This window comes from Cnephaeus nilssonii (genome assembly GCF_951640355.1).
Source record: "Cnephaeus nilssonii genome assembly, chromosome: 23".
Classification (NCBI taxonomy): Eukaryota; Metazoa; Chordata; class Mammalia; order Chiroptera; family Vespertilionidae; genus Cnephaeus; species Cnephaeus nilssonii.
The window spans coordinates 7,931,326-7,954,101 of NC_137094.1; the positions used below are offsets into that span (position 1 = coordinate 7,931,326).

Here is a 22,776-nt window from a genome sequence, read left to right on the forward strand (position 1 = left end):
TTATTTGGTACTTCTAGCAACATCTACAAATGATACAATTGTCCAGCAACAGCTCGCTAGTGCCCACCTGCATCCGTGTCTAAGATGATTTTTTCAATATGGTATTTTGCAAGGATAGAAAGTCAGGATTTCACAGTATGGGTGAAATCTGTTTTATCATGAAATAAATTAATTCATTAGTTATTTCTTCCATTTTCTATCAGAAAACAGCAAAATTACATTGTTAGGTATTTTATTTACACTGAAAACTTGGAAGACTCAACAAAGCATCAGTGAGTTTATCAACAGACCTAGAACTCCCCACTCTGCCCCCCGCATCCTCACCTCCTTCAGGGTCTCTGTCCTTTAAAATGACACTTGTAATAAACCAAAATTATATACTTTTAAGCACCAGCTTGACAATTTAAAGTTTTCTTTCAGTTTTATAAAAGATTTCTGCTTTGAAAGGCAAAGTGAATGTAAAAATGTGAATGTAATCAAATCACAATAGTAATGTTTTTAAAACTACATTCACTCTTTTGAATGAAATTTGCTTGTAGGCTCAAAACAAAATATTTTTCTTGTCTTGAAAAATCCCCTTAAAAAATTAACCATTTTTTTGGGGGGGGACTGTATAACTTCTTTTCATTCAGTGTTTAAAATATGCAAATTGGTCCTTGGAGATGTTTCATAAAGTCCAGCTTCTTGGATAATTTGTTATATAAAACAATAAAAAACCTCCAACTACCACAAAAGAGTGCTGATGTTAACAGTCACGTATGTAGTAACACCAGAGCCCCAGATTATTCTGTTCACGGGTGCTTCCACTACAAACGTATGACCGGGTTTGAAAACTTGATAAATTCCCATTCATTCATTCATTACGTAAGAGTGGAAGCTCTCAAAGACCCCGTGAGCTTGTATTTCAGAAACACCAACACTATTAAGGCACCACTTACTGAGCAGACCCTTGGGAAGGAACCAGGATGCCTGCGTTGGAGAGCTAGTCATCATGTTGTAAGGCAGTCAAAGGGATCATGTTTTTCACTTTAAGGCTCCTGTACCCTTAAACTTTATTCTGTGCAGGCAGCATTAGTCTGTGTAATTTAAATATTCCTCAAGTGATCAATTATGGAAATCAAAGCCTTTATATAAAGCACATGCACAGTTAGAAGTAGGTAACACCTCTCCCCAACCAATTAAAGCTCTTATATACATCTCATCCCTTCGGACGATTTCTTATCAGAAGCTGGCAATAAAAGGAACAGAAGTCAAATGCTCTATAAAAGTTATGTTGTCACGCCATACCAAATAGTCCATATTTAGAATAGTGCAACAAAATCATTTTTCTTGGCTATTCACCAAATGTATATAATATCTAAATTTTAATTTGGCTGGTATGGATTCTAAACAGTTTACATTGCAAATAAACCCTAACAAGTAATTTAAACAGAAGTTCCCATTAGTGTTTGTATTGACACAATATCCATCACTTATGTAGTAAATAGTATATAAAATAGTAAGCCTTTAACCTCAGTCACTATCCTTAATAATCCAAGTGTTCATTAAGCAAAACCAGCAGCAACATAGCTAACTTACTATTTCTTTTGTGCAGATTCTGATAATTTCTAAAACTAAAATTTATTTTAAAATTAAATATTTCTACGATTAATATGACTCATGGTGGTGCTGAATAGAAGCAAAGAAAAATTGCTTTCAGTTCAGAAATAGCTTTTGTGTATTTTCATTGTATTTACAAAATTAATTCTCATTGAAAGCTATCAACTTAATTTCAATAATAGAATTTTGTAATATAACTCCTCTAAGCTTATGCTTCTTTCTACCAATTTTCAATATAATTTGGTATTTTCAGGGTTTAGGGAAATGTGTCACTTATTATAATTTTATTCAGACATTATGCTTAACTATATTAGTTTTTTACATGAAAAACATTACCATAGGATTATTTTTTAAATTAACTTCATAGTAAGTTTTTAAAAGTAAATAAAAAGCTCACCAATTTTAAAAAAGGGTTTAAGGTAAATACATACTATTTAGAAAACCTTTTATGCTACAAGCTTAGTGAAGTACTTAGTAGACCAAAGATTTCTATAATTACGCAAATATGAAGATTGAAACATACTATTTTCTGAAAGAGTATTCAGTTACTTATTTTTCAAAGAGTGCAAATATCTAGTACAAAATGCATACAATATAACTTGATTTGGGGAGAATATGTCAATATATTGTTCCAAGAGGCCTATCATTAATTTGAAAAAAATATGGCCTGTATGATGTGGCTCAGTGGTTGGAGGCCAGGGTTCGATTCCTGGTCAGGGCACATGCCCAGATTGCGGGCTCGAGCCCCAGTGCGGGGAGTACAGGAGGCAGCCCATCAGTGACTCTCTTTCATCATTGATGTTTCTATCTCTATCTCCGTCTCCCTTCCTCTCTGAAACATTTAATAAGTATTTTTTTAAAAGAAAAAAATGACCTTAAATCTATTTAAAACACAAAGCAATCTGCAAAACATTCATCCCAAATCTAAATGCGGGTGATTTTCCTACCATTCATTCTATTACCCAGATAGAAAAAGAAATGACAAAAATGTCAGGAGTTTTACAAGAAGAATGGAGGGATAACATGTAGGCTTCCAACGGAGATTAGCCAGTATCAGGGAAATAGTAAAGAAAATCCATACATTAAATGCAGCTAATTCATAGCTTATCTTTTTTTCCTAATTGTTCCTTCAGCATGTTTACATTGAGGCTATATGACATTCTCTAGGGAAGATATTGCCTTAAGTCAGTTCAAACCTGTGGTATACAAGATAATTTTTCATTTTTGCTTACTTAAGAACCTCACTTCTCAAGAAATTTGTACTTGTGGTACAGTATCTTTAGATACAATACCTCAGTGGTTGATCCTGATTTCCTTTTATCATTTAGATATGGCTTTATTGTGCTTTGAATGATGCTTCTCACTTGTTAGATCCTCAAATTTATTCAGAGATTCTGCCTTAAAATTTCCAAAATAATTCGTTTTTGCAAAATTTCAGAAAATGAGGGGGGAAAAGCCTCGTAAAATGGTATGTTATCATTTGTAATGTTCTTATTTTAAAAGATGTTTGTAGCATCTCTCATTTAGAGTTTGAGAGCTTGTTTTTTAGGTCCATCTATGAGGGGGGAGAAGGGAAGGGGTGTTGTTGGACTTGGAATATATATTCCTTCTTTCTCTTTTATCAGAGAATAATGAAAATTTTTCTTCCACATTTTCCCACTCAGAAAAAAAGAACCTATTAAGCTATTTCCCTAGACCATTTTGTTTTAAAATACATATTCTATATAAGTTCTAATTTGTATTGTAAGCCCTCATCCTAACTTAAAACTTTTGTATATTGATTTTCCTATGATCTAAGCATCAGATGTTACTCTGTAAAAATAGCAAAATTGAATCACATAGGTTAAATTGGGCTCTACAGTCAGTTACACAGTAAAAGCTGCCAGAGGGGTAACACTGAATCCCATTCCCTAGTATCTTCCTCAACAATATACCTATAGAAGTTACTAAATAACATGACAATTAATGGAATTTCCAAGAAATATCAACTAATAAGGAAGGGTAGGGCTTTAACAGTAGTTTTTGTTTTACTAATTACAAATATATCCTGAAAATTTTATGTATTTTCTAAGAAATAAAATTTATTAACTTTATCACTTGAATACATTTTAATCACGAGGTAAATTTTTATTTTCCTATAGGACTATATTATATAGCAACATAGGTTATTAAAACATTGTGCTTGAGGATTACTATAAACAGAAGTTTATGTTCATAATTTGTTTTTCTATTCTACAGCAATTACGTATATACATTATTTCCTAATACTTAAACGATGAAAGTCTTGAATAATTCTATTCTCACCCCTCCTCCTCAGTTTTCCTATTTTGTGGGTATGTGAACACTGAAATGAAGATTTCTAGATCTAGTGCTTCAAAGCCACCCTTTCCTAAAGCCACCCTAACCTAAAAAAAAAAAATAATAAAATCAAAATCATCTGTTTACATTTCTAAGGTTTGGTCCAGCTCTAAAATTCCAGGATTTGAAAATAAACTTACTTTCTGTGGTGGCTCTTTTTTTTTTTTCTTTTCCCTTTTTTCCCCTTCTTTCTTAAATTGTCTTCTAATCCATTTAATTTAACTTAACCTAAATACTTACAGCAGGTCACATCTAATCTTACTTCTCTGATGGATTCCATCTGTCTAAAAACACTATAGGAATAGTATGTTACTGAAGGAAATACACTTTTATGCTACATTTCATTTCAATTAGGAATAAAAAGTGACATCATTTTATGATTTTTAAATTAAGATCGGGTGTACTTAAAAAATTACAGAACACAATTCTATTAGGTTCTTTAAACGTCAAATTCAATCTGAACATAATATGTTAAATCCTATGTGTGACAGAGGATTAAGACAAAATGACATCAGAAGCAATGTGTGTTTTTTGGTGTGAGGGTGCTACTAGTTTTGCTGACTAAAAAAATCTCAGGTAAATCACTACATTGCTGTAAGTTGCCTTGAAGCCTACACATCAGAGCTAGTATTACCATATCAAACACATGTGAAAGGAACATTTTCTTGTCACTCCTAGAGCCCAAATTTCCCCCTGAAACAGGACAATTATCAACACAAGTTCTAACACTACTAACATCCCATAACCCCCGAACAAAATCTCTAAACCCCAAGCACATGAAATGCTACAATGAACATTTACTAGTCTGTCTTTTTACATAGTGATAAGGAGTTTATGAAAATCCCCCATAAGTCCTCCATTACTATTTAAATACATAAAAATTGAAGTTTTATGGGTTAGTCTAGACAACCATGTAATTATAAGGAAAGTTACTGGCATTTAAATAAGTTAAACCTCCCCACAAAGAAGAAGTATTTGCTCAAGAAAATAATGCACTTTAGCGTAATGAAAAGAAGTTTAATATACACAAATAAAGTAGAAAAAAAAACTTTCTTACAAACTGGTTAGTGGTAATATGCTACTCAAAAATTGCCTTTCAAACCTGAAAGACCTAGCTTGCTTTACTGTTTTACTCTATCAAGAAAGAATGTTTTGTCACAATGAATAACGAACAAATAGGCCATTGACATGCTTACAATTAGAACCCATGTACAATTGGCTAAAAGAGTTAAAATTAGAACAATATTGATTTTACAGTAAGGAAAAAGTGAATCCAATTATAGTTGAGATTTGTCATTTTCAGATTATGAGTGGGGGAGTTAAATGCTTGAACCATTTTATGTTGCTTGCATTTAACAGCATGAAAAAAGAAAGTACGACTAAGTGTGGCTATGTTGTTGTGACTTGGAGGAAACTGTCAAGTCACACCCTCAACTCACAGCAATAAAACCCACCAGAACAAAACGCTCCAGACTTCCTCAGGTGACTCAAACTTTAGAGTCCCCAGCCCCGGGGTGTCCTTTCTGTTGTGTTTCTGGTTAATGGTAGTAATTCTGTAAGTGTAAATAAAACATGAGACAAAATCTCTTTTTTTACTGAATAAGAAAGCTATTAATGTGACCTTAGAAAACTCTTAAGAAGAATCTGCAAAACTCATTATTTAATGTCTTGGCTGTTGTTTTACAGATGAGTTTTATATGCCATCACAGTTAATGGTCCAGTGCATTTCAGAGTCGATGGACATTATCAAAGCTGTCCTTCCCCAATGAAAACATTTAAGAAAACTTTAAGCACTTTCCAAACAAGTGACATGATATGGAACTACTTACAAATTTGGCTCTTACTTCGTTTAAATACAAATGTGATTATTTACCAAGCAAACCTGTGTGACTATGTTACAGGGTCTACCAGCTCTCTATCAAAGGGAGCTACAGTGAATTCCGAAGCTACTTCCCAGGAGCTAGGCTGGCAGATAGAGCGAACTTTGGGCTTATCTTGTTTTCCCTTTGTTTGGTAAGGTAAACTTTCCATTATACACATACTATGCCATCATCTTATCTTTCATTGGATTAAGATTAGCTGGGAAGTAGCTGCGTATTTTTAGCGAGATCACTAATGGCAATGGACCGCTTGGATCGTGCTGGTGCTTATGGTTAGATCACATCCAACGTGAAATTGCGAATTACGTCCAGAGCTCCAGTGTCAAAGCCACACATATCCAACATGCCTCTGTCCTCTGGGTCTGCAATGGTGAACCCATTTGATGTCATTCCACAAACAATCAACTTAGCTGGAATGCTCATTTTCTGTAGGTAAAGATCAAAATACACATTAAAAAAAAATTCTATGAAAGCAAAAGCAAATAACCTCCAAAATGAACACTTTAAATTTTATCACAGATTTCCATCACAAGTTCTTTCCCCCTCTCTCTACATAAAATCTGTCAATCTTTCAAGGCTCGACTGTGATCTTCAGAAGACTAGACAATAAAATTTTGTCAACAACCTGCCTGAAATTCCTGCTTCTGTTCTACGTTACTTGTTCTGTGGGCCACAGAACACCTTCCTGAGCAACCTGGGGACTCTACTTATCAAGCCTGTCAGGATATTCAGGGGCTGAGGCTATTTTTACCAACATAGTCAACACTGGGCAGCGTATGTGAAGGTGGAACTAATATAAGGAGATATTTCACCAGGATTATTAACTTTGCTAAGTATAACATAACATTTGGCATGTAAGAATTTGTTCTCTATAGCTATGACTTGTTCAAGTAGTTGCGTTTCTGATAAACCAACCAGCACTCAGTGTCAGACACTGTAATGGGCTCTTTAAGGAATTTCCCTAGTGTATTTATTGTGACAACCCTAACGGTAAGCATGTATCAGAGTTCAATAATAGGCTCAGGTCCACAGTCAGGAAGAGAAAGACCAGGACTCAGAATCCAGGCTATCCTGACTCCAAATTCTGTTCTGCCACTTGTTGGTCTCCAACTGAAGGGCTTGTAAAGCACAGCCCCAACAGAGTTCCTCATTCAGCAGGTCCCCCACGGCATCCCAGGATTTGCATTTGTAACATGGTGTTAGGTAATGCTGGTAGGGAAACCATGCTTTGATACCCACTGCTCTTCATCGAGTTTTATTTCTACTGCCAGTCACACTAACTACACTTCAAGAGCTCAACAGCCCACTGATTAGCAGTTACCATGTGGGTATAGAACATTTCACTCATTTCAGAAAGCACAATTGGAGAGCATGGATTAGAACCCAGAAATATCCATATAACTTAAACCACAGATTATAGCTTTAACTTGAACAAAAATCACAAATGACACCTTAATATTTCAAGGAACACACTGAATCATTTAAAAAGTGCCACTGATAAAGGATATTCTTAATAATGTATAGAACTGGAACTGGTGGAAATATACTAGAGGCCCGATGCAAGAAGATTCATGCAAGAAGGGGCCTTCCTTCCCCTGGCTGCCGGCACCACCTTCGTTCCAGCCAGAGCCGCCTTTTCGCTTTCCCACGCTGCCCAGAGGCCCAGAGCAGCTGGGGCGGTGCGGAAAGCCTGAGTATGCAAATTAACCCACCATCTTTGTGTTAATTTGCACACTCACTCCTGAGTGGCTGGTGGGTGTCGCAAAGGTACAGTCAATTTGCATCTTACTCTTTTATTAGTGTAATAGGTATAGCCAATACTTTTCAAGTAATGCTGAGTCCATTACTGGTGTATACATTCATAGCTTGTTTTTGGAAAAGGAGAGTGAATGTTTCAGAACTGAGACTTTATGGGGTGAGAAAGAGTATCAGAATTTGTGTTACCTAAAAAAAAAAAAGAATTTGTGTTACCTTCCGATACTGTCTCAGAGCGACAGCAGGGTGGACACTTCCAGCAAAGGTCTCATTATCCGTGAACACAATGAAGACATCAGCAGCTGTATTTGTCTTTTGTGCCCAGATCATTGGAAGAGAGCAATCAGTTCCACCTGCTGGGATCTAACTCAGAACAAAAAACAAGTAAGAATAAGAGTTTCCATTATCTACACATATAAAAGACTAAGTTGACTTGCGCATGCACAATACATATAAAGCTCTCCCTGGCACCAATCGCACACACAAACAGTTTTGAACTGTCCTTGTCGATTGTGAATTTGGTTGACACTTCTATTATAGAGAAAGGGCAAGTAACAATATTAAAATATTTCTTCTAATTGGTTTCTTTACAATGTGCATGAATTGTGCACCAGAACACTATGAAATAATAAAATATTTAAAAGTACTGTTTTTTACTTTATCATTGTGTTTTGAGCCAATACATAGGCCTTCCCAAAGCCTATGTAGATATTTTATTTCATGCTCATGAAAAAATTGAGATGAAAACAATTTGTTCTCACCAATGCATTAATATCATGCACGACGGCAATAACCATGACGACACAGTATAAAATAATAAAATAGTTTTTTACCTGATTCATAGCCATTAAAACCTGTTGTAAACTCATATCTGTAGTTACTGGACATCGCACCATCTCATCTGAAAAAGCAACTATGTGAGAATCCTTTTCTGTTCGTGAGACAACCTGAAAAACGCAATGGTAGTAATTTTCAGATTTGGGAGAAATAAACACATACTTCAAGTTCATAAAACATCACCTTTAAAGGAAACACACTGTGATGCCTATTTTATTTCTAAATGTACATTGGGGTTTGGATCTCCACAGTAACAGGACAGCTTTCAAAGTACTTTCACAAACTCTTACAAAGAAACTGCTTTTCACAACAACCCTCTGAAGCAGATAGAATATATTCTTTTCATTTTATTAATAGGAATACATATTTAATATCGGAAGGTAACATAATACAGGCACAGAGAAGTTAAGAAACTCATCCATGATTCATTTAATAGCTATCCAGTGACAGGCAGGCAGAAACCGAAGTCTCCTGACTACTGTTACTAGTTTCTGATCTTTGAACTTCCATATTTATTAATAGTTTCCCTAAACATTGTCTACTTCCTCAAACATATTTGATCTTTAGTTATAAAATTAGAATTTCTATTCTGATATATTTTTTCAACATACTTATAATACTGCCTACACCTAAATATATAAGTATATGTACTAGTAACTATATCAAAGTATATACACACAATATACTTAAACTTCGCTTATTTTTAATTACTGATATGAAATATTTATATGAAATAAAATGGTGTCAAATATGTCAAATTGACAAAAACAAGTGGAAACCTAATTCTTGAGCCTATTTAGGTCTACAGTTCTGGCCCACAGCAAACATTTTCTTAGGATGGCAGACATGGTAAACTGCCTCAGTGTTCTCACCATGCACATCGCTGCGGCAACAGTGCTGGCATTGAGGACACTACCCAAAACTCTTTGGTTCATAGAAGCACTGACATCAACAGCCAGCAAGAAACGCTTTCCAGTTGGCTCAACTGTCTATAGAGAAAACAAATGAGATAATCATTAAATTTAATCAAAGAAATTCTAAGCTTAAATTTTAAACAAATCATTAAGTACATTCACAATGTTATATAATGACCACTATTTCTAAAACTTTCCATTATTTCAAACAAAATCTGTACCTACTAAATTAAATAACTCCCCATTCCTCCCTTCCTCTAGCCCCTGGCAACTTCTATTTTAGTTTCTATCTCTATGCATTTGTTTACTGACTACCTCATTTAAGGTAAATTATATAACACTTGACCTTTAGTGTCTGGCTTATTTCACTTAGCATCATGTTTTCAAGGTTCATCCATGTAGCATGTTTCTATTTCCATTCCTGTGTAAGGCTGACTAGGACCACATTTTGTTTATCCATTCACCTGTTGATGAACACTTGGGCTGTTTTTACCTGAATAATGCTCCTATGAATACTCGTGTACAAGTATCTGAGTCCCTTTTCAATTCGTTTGGGTATATATGTAAATGGTAGAATGGCTGGATGGTACGGCAATTCAACATTTAACTTTTGGAGGAACCACCAAACTTTCCTACAGGGCTGTACCAACAATAGCCTAGTTTCAATTCTTGCTTGTTATTTCTGCCTGTTGATAAGAGCCATCCAACGAGTGTGAAGTGGTATCTCCTTGTGGTTTTAAGATGCATTCCCCTGCCGAAACCGGTTTGGCTCAGTGGATAGAGCGTCGGTCTGCGGACTGGAAGGTCCCAGGTTCGATTCCGGTCAAGGGCATGTACATTGGTTGCGAGCACATCCCCCGGTGGGGGGTGTGCAGGAGGCAGCTGGTCGATGTCTCTTTCTCATCGATGTTTCTAGCTCTCTATCCCTCTCCCTTGCTCTCTGTGAAAAATCAATAAAAAAAAAAATAGATGCATTCCCCTAATGACTCACAATGCTGACATCTTTTTATGTGCTTACTGGCCATCTGTATATCTGGAGAAATGTCTATTCGAGTACTCTGATCATTTTTGAAACGGGTTCTTTGTATTTTTACTGTGGAGTTGTCTTTGTTTTATATATATTCCGAACATCAAAACAGTATCAGATATATGATCTGCAAATACTTTCTCCTATTCTGTAGGTTATCTTTTCACTCTCTTGGTAGTATCCTTTGATGCACAAAAGATTTATATTTTGATGGAAGTCAAATTTATCTTTTTCTTTTGTTGCCCATGCTTTTGGTGTCATGTCTAAGAAACTATTACCAAGTCCAATATTTTGAAGCATTTACTCTTTTTTTAAAGAAGTTTATATTTTATAGTTTTAGCACTTAAATATAGGTCTGATCCACTTTAATTTCTTTATATGGTATAAAGTAACGGTTCCACTTTATTCTTTTGCATGTGGATATGCAGTTTCCCCAGCACCATTTATATACTATTCCCCATTGAACTATTTTGATACTCGTGTCAAAAATCAATGGACCATGTAAACTACACTATAAGGAATACAGTAATAATGTCATAATTATGTATGGTGTCTGAAGGGTACCAGACTTAGGGTGAGCACTTCGTAAGGTATATTACATGTCTAATGTTGTACACCTTAAACTAATATAGTGTATGCAAACTGTATTAAAAAATACATTTAATTAAAAAAAAGAAAAAAAATCAACTGGCCATGATGTGAGAGTTTATTTCTTCGCTGTTTTCTATTTCACTGGTCTTTATCTCTGTCTTAATGTGTATCACTGTTGTGATTACTGCATCTTTGCAGTAAATTTTGAACCTGTAGTTTTCAAGTGTAAGTCTTCAAGCTGTGTTCTCCTTTTAGAAGACTGGTTGTGCTATTTGGAGGTCCCCTTAAAGACCACATAAATTTTAGAACAGGTTTTTCTATTTCTGCAAAACATGCCATAAGGATTCCATGGAATATGTAGATTGCTTTGGGTAGTACTGTCATCTTACTAATACTAAGTCCTTTAAACTATAAACATGGAATGTCTTACATTTATGTCTTCAGTTTCATTCAGCATATTTTGTAGTTTTCAGTATATAAGACTTACACCTCCATAGTTAAATTTATCCCTACGTTTTTTATTCTTTTCAATGCTAATGTAAATGGATATGTTTTCTTAGCCTTTGGATACTACTGATTTTTGCCTACAGGTTTTGTATCCTGCAACTTTGCTGAGTTTGTTAGCTCTAGTACTTTCTTATGGATTATTTAAGTTTTTTTTACATTTAAGATCGTGTCATCTGAGAACAGATAATTTTTGATTTCTAATTTGGATGTCTTTTGTTTTTTCTTGCCTAACTTTTAGAATTTTCAGTACTTTGTGGAACTGAAATGGAAAAGTGGACATTCCTCTCATAGGAACAAATGAGTAATCAAAATATGTAAACTATTAATATCTTTAAAATGTGTTTTTGCACAAGATACCAAGTCCTACCTAACTGGGCCATTTGTTTTAAAACAAAAATCAAAACATCACCTTAAATGTTTTGTAAAAAGCGGCATCCAAAGCTTTTAAAATGTCTTCGTCGGGACGCCACTTCAGTTTTCCTCTGAGCCCATGCCCTGTTTTGTAAGTCTCTAACGCGATTAAAACATGAAATGGATGTACACGAGCCTAGAAACAAGATGAAGACAGAGTAAGTGAAATTTCAAATGAAAAGTGGCAGTTATGTGCCTTAGATATTTGTTACTGTAGCTAATGTATTTCATAAAGAAAAGAGAAAAACAGGACATATTAATCTTAGCTTTCAGAGTCAAAATGCAACTTGGTATGATAAATCTTAAAACACCTAAAACATATGCTGATGGCATTTCCAAAATTTAGGAGCAACTTTTTCAGTCAGTAGTAGCTAAAAAAGGGAATGCTTACCTTTTTTAATAGTTTCTCATTACACAGTTTTTCACATACTAAAGATACTTCTGAATTTCCTGGTTCAAGCACTGAGTTAGCAGTCATCTTTCCTAGATTCCTTAGTAATGCAGTTAGAGGCATTTCTTGTAACAAAGCCTTCCATACCTATTGCAATAACAGGCAGAAACATAGAAAATTATGAATCAGTAAAACATACCTGTATCATTAATAATATTAATATATTCTGTAAGACTTTCTTTGGGGGTTCAGATCAATTTCTAAGGAAAAATTTGTGCAAAATGGTCAAAGTCTTAGCAAATAAACTAACTTGTTCTTGAACACTATTGAATGCAACTACATGTGGGCATTGTTAGGTGTTTTTCTGTAATGAACATATAGGCGCCCACAGTTTATCTTTTTCATACATACCATAAGTCACTGTTTAACCACATGCTGTAACATATTACACTTTACTTACCTCTCTAGACTTTAAGTGATTTGTCAGAAGTTGTTCCCTAACCAACCTGTGCTCTTCTATCAGATGAATGACTTCCAGCTCATCTTTTGTGCGCTTCACCTTCTCCACAGCCTCCAGATACTTTAATAATTTTTCAGTCTCCGCAGAAAGTGCTTTTTCTTTATACAACTCCTGGACCTCTTTCCAGCCCTTTGTAATGTATTTGGTCACAATAGCAAGTCCTTTAACAAAATAGAGAATTGAAAAGGCAGGTAGGATTAGTAGGTAAAAGACAGAACATGTTTATGTAAAGGCATTATATGAAAGGTGTAAGTAGATACCCAGGAATGAACTTCTTTAATCTGTGATGCTGTTATGTATGATATAACATTTAATCAAACACAGTTAACTAATTTTGCTTATTCCATCACTGCTTCAATAGGAAACTTTGGAGAAAGAAAAACTCCTAGCCTGGCTGGTGTTGCTCAGTGGTTGACCTATGAACCAGGAGGTCACAGTTTGATTCCCGGTCAGGGCACATGCCCGGGTTTTGGGCTCAATCCCCAGTGGGAGGTGTGCAGGAGGCAGCCAATCAATGGTTCTCTCTCATCATTGATATTTTTATCTCTTGCCCCTTCCTCTCTGAAATCAATTTAAAATATATATGTATATTTTAAAAACTCCCATATTTTCATTTCATTATAGAGCTTTATTTTTGGAGACATCAGCATTAGAAACTTTGATAGACAGGGCCAGACTTAGGTCCATAATCTCAGAACACCTCTGAAAAGTACTGATCTCAATTAATTTCATACTCAATTGTCTCTTTTAGCTGATTATGCATGGATGAATAGTAGAGGTAAGTGGATGTGGACAGGTAGGTAACTTATAATTTTTTAATAACTGAGAAAGTATTATAGGCCAAATATTAAAAAAAAGGTAAGTAATTTGTTTCCTACTACACTTTCTTTTAATAGTTAAAATAAGCTTTGGATTGGGGGGGCGAGGGGGCCGAGGAAATTTGGGTTGTAGCCTACGCTCTGCCAATAAATGGTGTGATTGATTATTCTAAGCCCTACATTACAGTTCTGCAAAAAGGTGGGGAAAGGAATGGAATTATCAAATTCAAAGGTCCATGGGGAAAAGGTGGGTAAAATATATAAATGAATAGGCCATGTGATGTAATAAAGTGTGGTTAGGACTAGGGTGAACTGAAGAGTATGCCCTGACAAATATTTTAGCTAAGTATTTGCTTAGTGCTGCCAAAAAAATGTATTTTTCAAAAGAAACAAGAATATGGACTTTTGTGTGATGTCTTCTGCTTTATATGATGTTGGTACCCATCAGGAACATCCACGATCACAGTTAGTCACCAGAAGGGTCACTCCCCCTCTCCCCTTTTTAATAGATGAAGACGCAGGAACTCAGAAAGGTTAAGTTACTTGGCGCCAGGACACAAAACAACGGGCAGAACTGAAATCTGAACCCATATGAGTGGCTGTCTTTTCAACTTTCACTTCTGGTGTGAAAAAAAAAAAAAAAAGTAAAATTTTGGGCATGTTGATTTTTCTGGAAGTTCACACTTTATTCTTGACCAAAAGTTTTTATTTCCTTCTAAGAAAGACTAAGTAATTAGATCCAACTAACTTCTCAAAAACCTCTTCCGACAGACAGAGAAAAACTGGCCCAAGCTACCATGTTCCCTTGTTGACTGGAGACAATGAACATCCTGAATTGTTAAGTTCAGAGCACTATTTCGGGCAGCCTTTAGGTTCCATGGAACATGTGTCCTAGGAAGGCAGGGAGGGGGAAAAATGAGAAGGGGCTACAGAGCCCGGCTACCTGCCACCTACTGGCTAGGAGCTGTTTTGCTAACATTTTAACACATCCAGGCTGCTTTCATAGTCCATCATCATTTGGATGAGTTTTCGTTAGCATGGCGACCTGTCATTTGGTTCTTGATTACTAATGTCTGGATTGCCTGTGGTCGGTGTTTCCAGATTGGGCTTAAACATATTTGAATTAATCAATATGTCCTGAGAATGACAGGCTATTTCTAGAAATTACACAACTGTCATATCAAACAAATTTGTTATTTATTCGATATCTGCACCCCCCGCCCCCATCCCCACACTAAAGATGCTATGCTTACCTTCACTGGAGGGTTTAAGATGTGACAATCTCAACAGATCTTTGTGAGACCAGCCATTTCTTTGTTTGTACTTTGTCACTGCCAGAGCGAGGGCCATACCGCCTTTTCCATTGTACCAGTCTGCTATAGCCTTCCGGAGGGCACGACCCCACATGCCACATTTCATGCTTTCCCTCAGATCTTTCTTAAACTGGATAAACGTGAAGAGATGTGTGGGAATGCGACACACTTCAGCAACAGCTTTAAATGCCGCTTGCTTGGTGCTTATGTCGGAACACTGGGAACAAATGGCCAGCGCAAAGAGCATGGGCTCCTGCTTGGCGGTTCTGCCTTCCTGGCTGAATGACTTGATTTCCTGGATCACTTCACATCCTCTGCCATCTTCAATCAATCTAATTAAAGCTTCGGCATTTTCAAGGCCCAACTTCTGTTCTTTGATATAATAAGTCCCACCTTCAGAACCAAAACATAAGAAGCGGTGGAGGCGATTCAAATCAGTGACTTGCCATACATATCCATCTTCAGAATTGGTTATCTGCTTCTCATTTAGGGGTTGCATTTGGTTCATTGAGTCCTCCATTTTTCTGTCTTTTAGGAAACCTAACAAAAAGCAAAATGTTTCTTGCTAGATTGAGACAGTAAAATTATAAAAAGGGAAACACTTATTAATCTATGCTTATTGAAATCTGCCATAAAATCTTTTGATATAAAATTATTTTTTAAATATATTTTTTATTGATTTTAAAGAGGAAGGGAGAGGGAGAGATAGAAACATCAATGATGAACGAGAATCATTGATTTGCTGCCTCCTGCATGCCCCTACCAGGGATCAAGCTCCACAACCTAGGCATGTGCTTTTACTGGGAATTAACCATGACTTCCTGGTTCGTAGATCCACATTCAACCACTGAGCCACATCAGCTGGGCATAAAAATACTTAAGCTCAGTAAGTGGTACTATGATAATCAGAAGTAACAACTAAGAAGTCACATTTCTGAGTTATAATTTGTTGCTTCAGAGATTCAGCAGGCAGCTCAGCAGAGGGTCTAGAGTCCCATATAGAGAATCAAAGGGGTAGGGAGGGCAGTTATAGTCACTGACCCTAAGAAAGATCTTAGGATCTTTATTCCCTGAATAACTCAGCAGACGTTGTTGGTTAAATAACCCATATCTGTTCCTCACCTATCCCAAACCCTGAATACTCAATTGTTGTAAATCCAGATTAATAATAATTAAAAAAGAGTTAATTCTTCAGTGGGTTGGCCTGATTTATCCAGTGCTCTTAAAGCACACCACTTCAAAGGATTTATAAGCTAAAGGTGTATTAAACTTCTATAAGTTAAACTTTTTGAAGAAATTAAGCAGATCGCAACAATATTAAAAGCATGGCCACAACTTGAAATTGGTTGTGGATATTTTATACATTGTCTACTTCTCTTTCTTAGTTGCTTAACTTTGAATGCAGTCAGTGAATGCTAGTAACACACAATACGTAACAGCACTTCTTTCGGCTTCGTACTCATTAGAACAGCATAGCATCTTTTAACAGTACTAATAATATATTACTCCTACAGATTCGTACATAGTAAAGGTTCACATTTGAATTCTTTCTCGTCTCTTAATCATTTGTTATTTGAAAATGCTACCTTTCACCCCAGAGATCAAACAAGTTGTCAGCTCATTCTTTTTTAAGAGCTTACTTACACTTATGAAATAAAGTGTGCAAGACGGCTCAGAAAAACCCAATACTGCAAAAACTGGGGCCACACATTCAAAGGACTGTACCATTTAGACTGGGAATGGCACGAGTGGATCGAGTCAAGCATCCACCCTGAAGGTGCGCACCTTCAGCCTGGGGTACGGGCTTAGTACTGCCAGATCCTTTCATTTTTCTCAAAGACCCAGAAATCTGGAATTTTAAAATAAACTCTTAGGATTGCATTTTAACAACAAAACTAAAGAAATTCTAACCCCCTTTTCAGATTATTTGCAGGTTGTACCAAGAGCTAAATTTTCCGTCTGGTCTTTCTTCAAGAGACACCATGTTAATGAGGTTAGGTTTCAAATACCTGTTAGTTTTGACTTCATTTACTTAAGCACAGAAAGCACTTTCAAGTTCACAGTAGTATTACAGATTAAAAAAGACGACAGATGACCACCAACACCTTTGGGTGCTGGTGACACTCCTTCTAGTGTGGTCTCTAAGGCTGTAAGGCTAGACCCTGGGCCTTACACATTCTCCCATTTAAGTACAAGGAACAGGGCAGAGAGAACTAACTGAGGCCCCCAGCTTGAGGGCCACTCCCAGGGGACAAACCTTAAGAAAGGTCCAGTTTAAAAAAATAAAATCAAGCCAAAACCGGTTTGGCTCAGTGGATAGAGCGTCGGCCTGCGGACTGAAAGGTCCCAGGTTCGATTCCGGTCAAGGGCATGTACCTTGGTTGCGGGCACATCCCCAGTGGGGGGAGTGCAGGAGGCAGCTGATCGATGTTTCTCTCTCATCGATGTTTCTAACTATCCCTCTCCCTTCCTCTCTGTAAAAAATCAATAAAATATATTTTTTAAAAATAAAAATAAATAAAATCAAGCACTTGATACAAATTTTCGCTTCTATTCCACATTATACCCATCTTATCTTAATATAAACGCTATTCTGTTGTTTTGGTAAAATTTATCGTGTTTACTTTGTGGCTTCACATAGCGCAACGCTCACTGTATACTAGTAACTCCAGCGCGCAGGTCACCTGTTTGATGAGCTAGGAATCAGTTTTATGCACTAACCCCTCCCCCCCCTCCGCCGGAAGCTAAAGGACCTTCTTGGAACTCAAGAGGTTTAAGGAATGATGCACAAATATACTTTAAAAATGTTTCAATTTCAGTTGACATTCAATCTTGTGCACAGCACAGTGTTAGACAATCGTATACTTTACAAAGTGTTCCCCCGATATTTCTAAAGCCGCCTAAAACCATCCATAGCTATCGCAGTATTACCGACTATATTCCCTGTGCATAAGTAGAATAGACTCTTTAAGACTTTCATCTGAACACGAGCATTCTGCAAGAGCCTGATGAATGAAGGCTATTTCGTGAAAATGGCCATTCGGGGTTTAACTCATCATCGAATCCTGGAAGCATCACAAGTGCTTCTAGACGAACACCGTACGTCTCTGCACCCTCACTTTCCTCGGAGGCGTCCCCTTGTCCAGTCCATCAACCCCGCCCTCCCACCCCGACTGCAGGGCACGGCTTCCTCCCCCACGAAGGTCTTTCTTCCCGAACCCGGATCCCGGCAACGCCTCTGGGCAGAGAACGGAGGAGAGCAGGAGGAGGAGGGGAGGGGAGGAGGAGGAGGAGGAGGAAGGCGGGCCCTGTGGACGCCGGCCTGCGCGAGCACCCGAAGGGGCCGCCCGGGGGCGCAAGGCCCGCCCTCGGGGCGCCCAGGCCCGGCCGAGCCAGAACGTCCCCGCCGCGGTGCCGGGTCCGCTCGGCGGCCTGGGCGGGGCGGGGGGGGACGGGGACGGCGACGCGTCGGCTCGGACTCGGCCGCGGAGATGCGGGGTGAGGCACCTGGAGGTCCAGCCGGAGCCCGCGCGCCCTCGGGGCCGCCCAGACCGCACAAAGGGCCCCCGCCGGCCTCCCGCCGTTTCCTCACCTGTGCTCAGCGGCCGGCCCTCCGCCCGCAGCGCCACTGGGCGAACCCTGCGCAGCACGGGGAAGCGAAAAGACGCGGCGGCCTGACGGGCGAAGCCTGCTCGGACCGCACGCCGCCGCCGGGCCTCCAAGTCCGGCTCCCGGGAATGACCCCGCCCTCTCGTCTGCCCGCCCTCGCTCCGGATTGGCGAGAATCCCGGATGTGGCCTCCTCCGGCGCGCCGAGGCCCCGCCTCTTCCTGTTCCGTTCCGGGTTCGGCGCGGCCCGAAGGGGAGAGTCGCTGGCTCCCGGGTGGCTAGAGTGTCCGCGCGCGCTCTAACGCGCTCCTGGGGACGGCCGCGGAGGCTGTCGGGAAGTAGGCGGGGTGACGTGGGGCGGACGAGCTCTGCGGCGGGTTCGCAGGGATCAGTGGCCGGCGGCAGCGGGTGCCGGTGGCGGCCAGCGACCGAGGTGGAGCGGGGCGGCGTGTGGCCGGGGCCATGACGAGCAATGCCGGGGAGTGGTGCCTCATGGAGAGCGACCCCGGCGTCTTCACCGAGCTCATTAAAGGATTCGGTGAGAGCCAGGGGCACCGTCCTGGGCCGGGGGGGGGGGGTCATGGAGGAGGCCGAGCCGGGCACGGAGGGGTGTCCTGCGGCCGCCGCCGCCCCGCGTGGAGAAGCCGGCGACTCCGGGCACCTGGAGGGACTCGGGGAGGGGACACTCAGGGCTCCGCCCCCTTCCCGGTCCCGGGCGGTCGCGTTTCCGCAGAGATCCCTAGAGTCACACCACGAGGGCAGGGACCCCGAGTGTCCGCACTGCCGTCTGCTCAGGATCCGGCTCCCCATTTACTCGTTTAATTGCAATGAGTCCCCGCAACTCCCCTGCCGCCTGGAGCGCCAGCCTTTCCCTTCCCCTCGCCGCGCGCCCCGCGTCCCGGCAGGTGCGCCCAGGTGCGCGTCTCAGGCCGCCCGCCCCGCAGGGACAGCTGCGGTGTGCCTGCGGGAGGGTGGGGTGCCCGAGGCCCCAGGCGCCCCGGAACCCAAGCTTTTCGTTCTTCCGAGCAGGACACCTTGAGTGTGTGACCGCGTGGGGCCGGCGGGCCCCGCCGCGCGTTCTGCTCCCTGCTGGTCTCGCTTCCGGCGAAGTGTGCTTCCTAGAGCTCGTGCTCCAGCCTGGAGGCCACATGCTCGCCTCGCAATTTCTTCCTGGCCCGGCGCCCCGTCTTCCACCCGAATAACCAGCGCACTTGACTTCTTATCCTTCTTCCTGCCCCTCTTGTTCCTAGCCTCTTTTTTTTTTTTTTTTTTTTTTGTGGGGCGCACCAGTGCGATTATTTTTATCTGTCACATTTCCGGGAGTATTATTAATTCTAGCTGTGATGTTAAAACTTGTACTCGTGGTAAAAAATTAAACGTCGGCACAGGTACTGTCTATTGTGCATAGCTGGATATTTGGAATATCACTTACCAAGCGCATATTGTTTACCTGCGATGTGTGAGGTGCATTGGTAGGCTCTGGAGAATAGTTTCTTTAAATATATTTTTGTTAACTTCAGAGAGGGAGGGAGAGAGAGAAACGTCAATGATGAGAGAATCATGGATCGGCCGCCTCTTGCACGCCCCCTACTGGGGATGGAGCCTGCAACCCGGGCATGTGCCCTGACCGGGAATCCAGGACCTCCTGGTGCATAGGTGGACCACTGAGCCACGCTGGGCGTGGGTGAGGATTTTTAATGCGAATAAACCATGCCCGCTGTTCTAAAGAAGTGGCGAACCATAATGCAGTGTATTGATTGCTATCTTGAAGTGTGAGAGAATGTTATAGGAACGCAGGCAGAAGGAAAAACGTAAACAGCACTGATGTTAAAGTGTGTGGCTTAGGGAAGTGACTAACACGTAATCTACCAGACTTGGAGGAGTATTGATTTGCGTCTGAAGCTGAAAAGACAAACGGAGGCCAGGTTGTATGCTCTGTTGTATGGTTTGTGTTGCCCTGTAGTCGCTGGGGACTTAACTGTCAAAGATATTTGAATGCTGAAATGACATTTGTTATAACTGAGGAAGGTTTACCATGTGTAGTGTGCAGAGTAGACTGGAATGAAGTGAGAGAAGATAGAGGTCTCTTAAAATGGCCAGAGCCCGAGATGATTGGCGGGATGTAAAGTATGGGGTAGAGAGGAGGAGGTACAGCCATTCATTTTGGCTTTGGGTGGTGGGCGCACCAGGCAATATACAGATCTTGTAACATAGAAACCCACACCTGAAACCTGTATGATCATATTAACCAATGTCATCCCAATAAATTAAAAAAGAACACAAAAGCCAAGAAAAATCAATGAAACCAAAAGCCGGTTTCTCCAAGATCAATAAAATGTATAAACTTCTAACCAGACTGATCAGAAGAGGACAGGACACACAAATGACCGATAACCAGAAAGAAGAGAGATGATATCACCACAGAATCTACAGACATTAAAAGGATAATAAGGGGATATTGGAAGCATCTTTATACCAGTAAATTTGACAACTTAAATGAAATATGCAAATTCCCTTAAAGACACAAATTACCAAAGCTCAATCAAGAAAAATAGGTATCCCTTTAACCTTTTATTTATTAAAGAAATTGAAATTGTAATTTAAAGTCTTTTCACAGAGACAACTCCAGCCAAAATCGTTTCACTCGTAAATTCTATCAAATACCCTGAGGTAGTTGAAAATAGAATAGAATAAAAATTTAGGAAAAGTCGCTGTTACTGGCAGTTACTTATTAGCAATTAAAAAATGTACAGTAAGAAAAAAAGAGGGCCAAGGGCAGAGCTGGGAGAGCTTAGCGATTGAGCAAAAAAAGTGGATGCAGGAGGCGCGGAGAAGGTGCAGACACGGATGGCATGTCAGTGGAGGCCGGCACACTCCGGAAACTTCTAAGTTATAAAGGCAAACACTCCCACTGCAGATGACTAGAAAATCGTACAGGATGGACTAGGATTTGACTGTGAACTTGGTCAGTTTTACCATTTTAATTTCTCATGTTTTACCATCCCAAATGTGCACACCTTTTAGTTAATGTCTAACGGTGGAGAAAAATGAATCCATACTTTGTTTTCTAAGGAAATAATTTTTTATTTCAGGTTGCCGAGGAGCCCAAGTAGAAGAGATATGGAGTTTAGAACCTGAGAATTTTGAAAAATTAAAGTGAGTATAATTTTAGCTGTGTTAAAAATTGTCTCCATGTAAGCAAACATTTGTCTATTTATTATTCTTGGACTACACTAGGCTGAATACACGATCTCTTTAAAGTTTTTTCAGTCCTATGAGATAGGAATTACTACTCTCCTTTTATAACCATGAACCCGAGGCTTCTAGATAAGTAGCTTGCAAGGGATTAGAAACTAAGTCCCTGTAATTCCATGTCAACAAAGTAATTGGTTGGTTTTTACGACATTCACATCTAGATCATGGATTCGAACATGGAACACATTTTTAGCATAAGAGACATGAATAAGAGGTCCATCTACAAAAGCATATTTCATAATGCATATTAATAGTAATGCAAACTTGTCTACACATTATCACATTCCTTCTGGGAGGCTGTGGTCCAGATTCCAAAGTACCTTCCTCTTCCCCCACCCTGAGTAGAACCACCCCGCTGAGCCTTTCCTAACCGCCCACCCAAGCGCTGACCCTGAGTTGCGAACGAGGGCAGGGGAGTTCTCACGGGTGGGCAAGTTCTTGGCTGGAGGCAAGTTGGCTTCTAACAGGGACAGCGGGGACCGTTGGGATCTGGCCTCTGTTTTCATAGTAAGAAGGGGATGGTTTGCTTCCCCCACCTTCCCCTTCCCCACAAAAAGTGCAGTCACTGTAGATGGAATAAGAGATCAGTTTCGACTGAGTGATCAGGGAAGGTTAATTAAAGATGCGCCTTGGAACTGGCTTCAAAGGAGAGGAGAGATTTTTATTGCATGGAAGGCAGTTGTGAAAGGGACTGGAGAGAATCCTCGAGGGTCCATTGGATGTTTCCTGGGCAACAACAATTCCTTCAGGAAAGTGGTGACCCCCTCCTGAACCAGATGACAGCTTCCATTCGCACTGGCGTGAGGATTGTTCATGCATCCGAGAATGACACGAAGTGACTCCCTGCACTTCATAATGCATGTGCTATCAGCCATTGATCTGCAGACATCCGAGCTGCACTTTACTTGTGTGTGTTGGAATTCAGCCTAGGTTGGCAGCTTCTTCTAGTTTTGCTTTGTTCTTATTTCCTTTAAGTTAAGTGATATAAGGTA

General features: G+C 39.8%; 2 protein-coding genes across 3 annotated transcripts in view; one reads left to right on the top strand and one right to left on the bottom strand.

The window, feature by feature from the left end:
• On the bottom strand, positions 1-18,865 carry RO60 (Ro60, Y RNA binding protein). The gene is made up of 9 exons (XM_079763531.1): positions 18,514-18,865; positions 14,862-15,461; positions 12,731-12,951; positions 12,271-12,417; positions 11,878-12,015; positions 9,302-9,418; positions 8,426-8,539; positions 7,809-7,955; positions 1-6,263 (listed from the first exon to the last, which is right to left on the bottom strand). Exons 2-9 carry the CDS (start codon positions 15,439-15,441, stop codon positions 6,111-6,113), a joined length of 1,617 nt encoding a protein of 538 aa, XP_079619657.1. The 5' UTR covers positions 15,442-15,461; positions 18,514-18,865; the 3' UTR covers positions 1-6,110.
• UCHL5 (ubiquitin C-terminal hydrolase L5) overlaps positions 18,865-22,776 on the top strand; it is a 14,873-nt gene continuing 10,961 nt past the window's right edge. For both annotated transcript variants that reach the window (XM_079763532.1, XM_079763533.1), the window contains exons 1-2: positions 18,865-19,067; positions 21,622-21,685. In XM_079763532.1, coding sequence (XP_079619658.1) covers positions 18,992-19,067; positions 21,622-21,685 — 140 coding nt within the window. In that variant the 5' untranslated portion in view covers positions 18,865-18,991. The remainder of the gene's footprint in view (positions 19,068-21,621; positions 21,686-22,776) is intronic.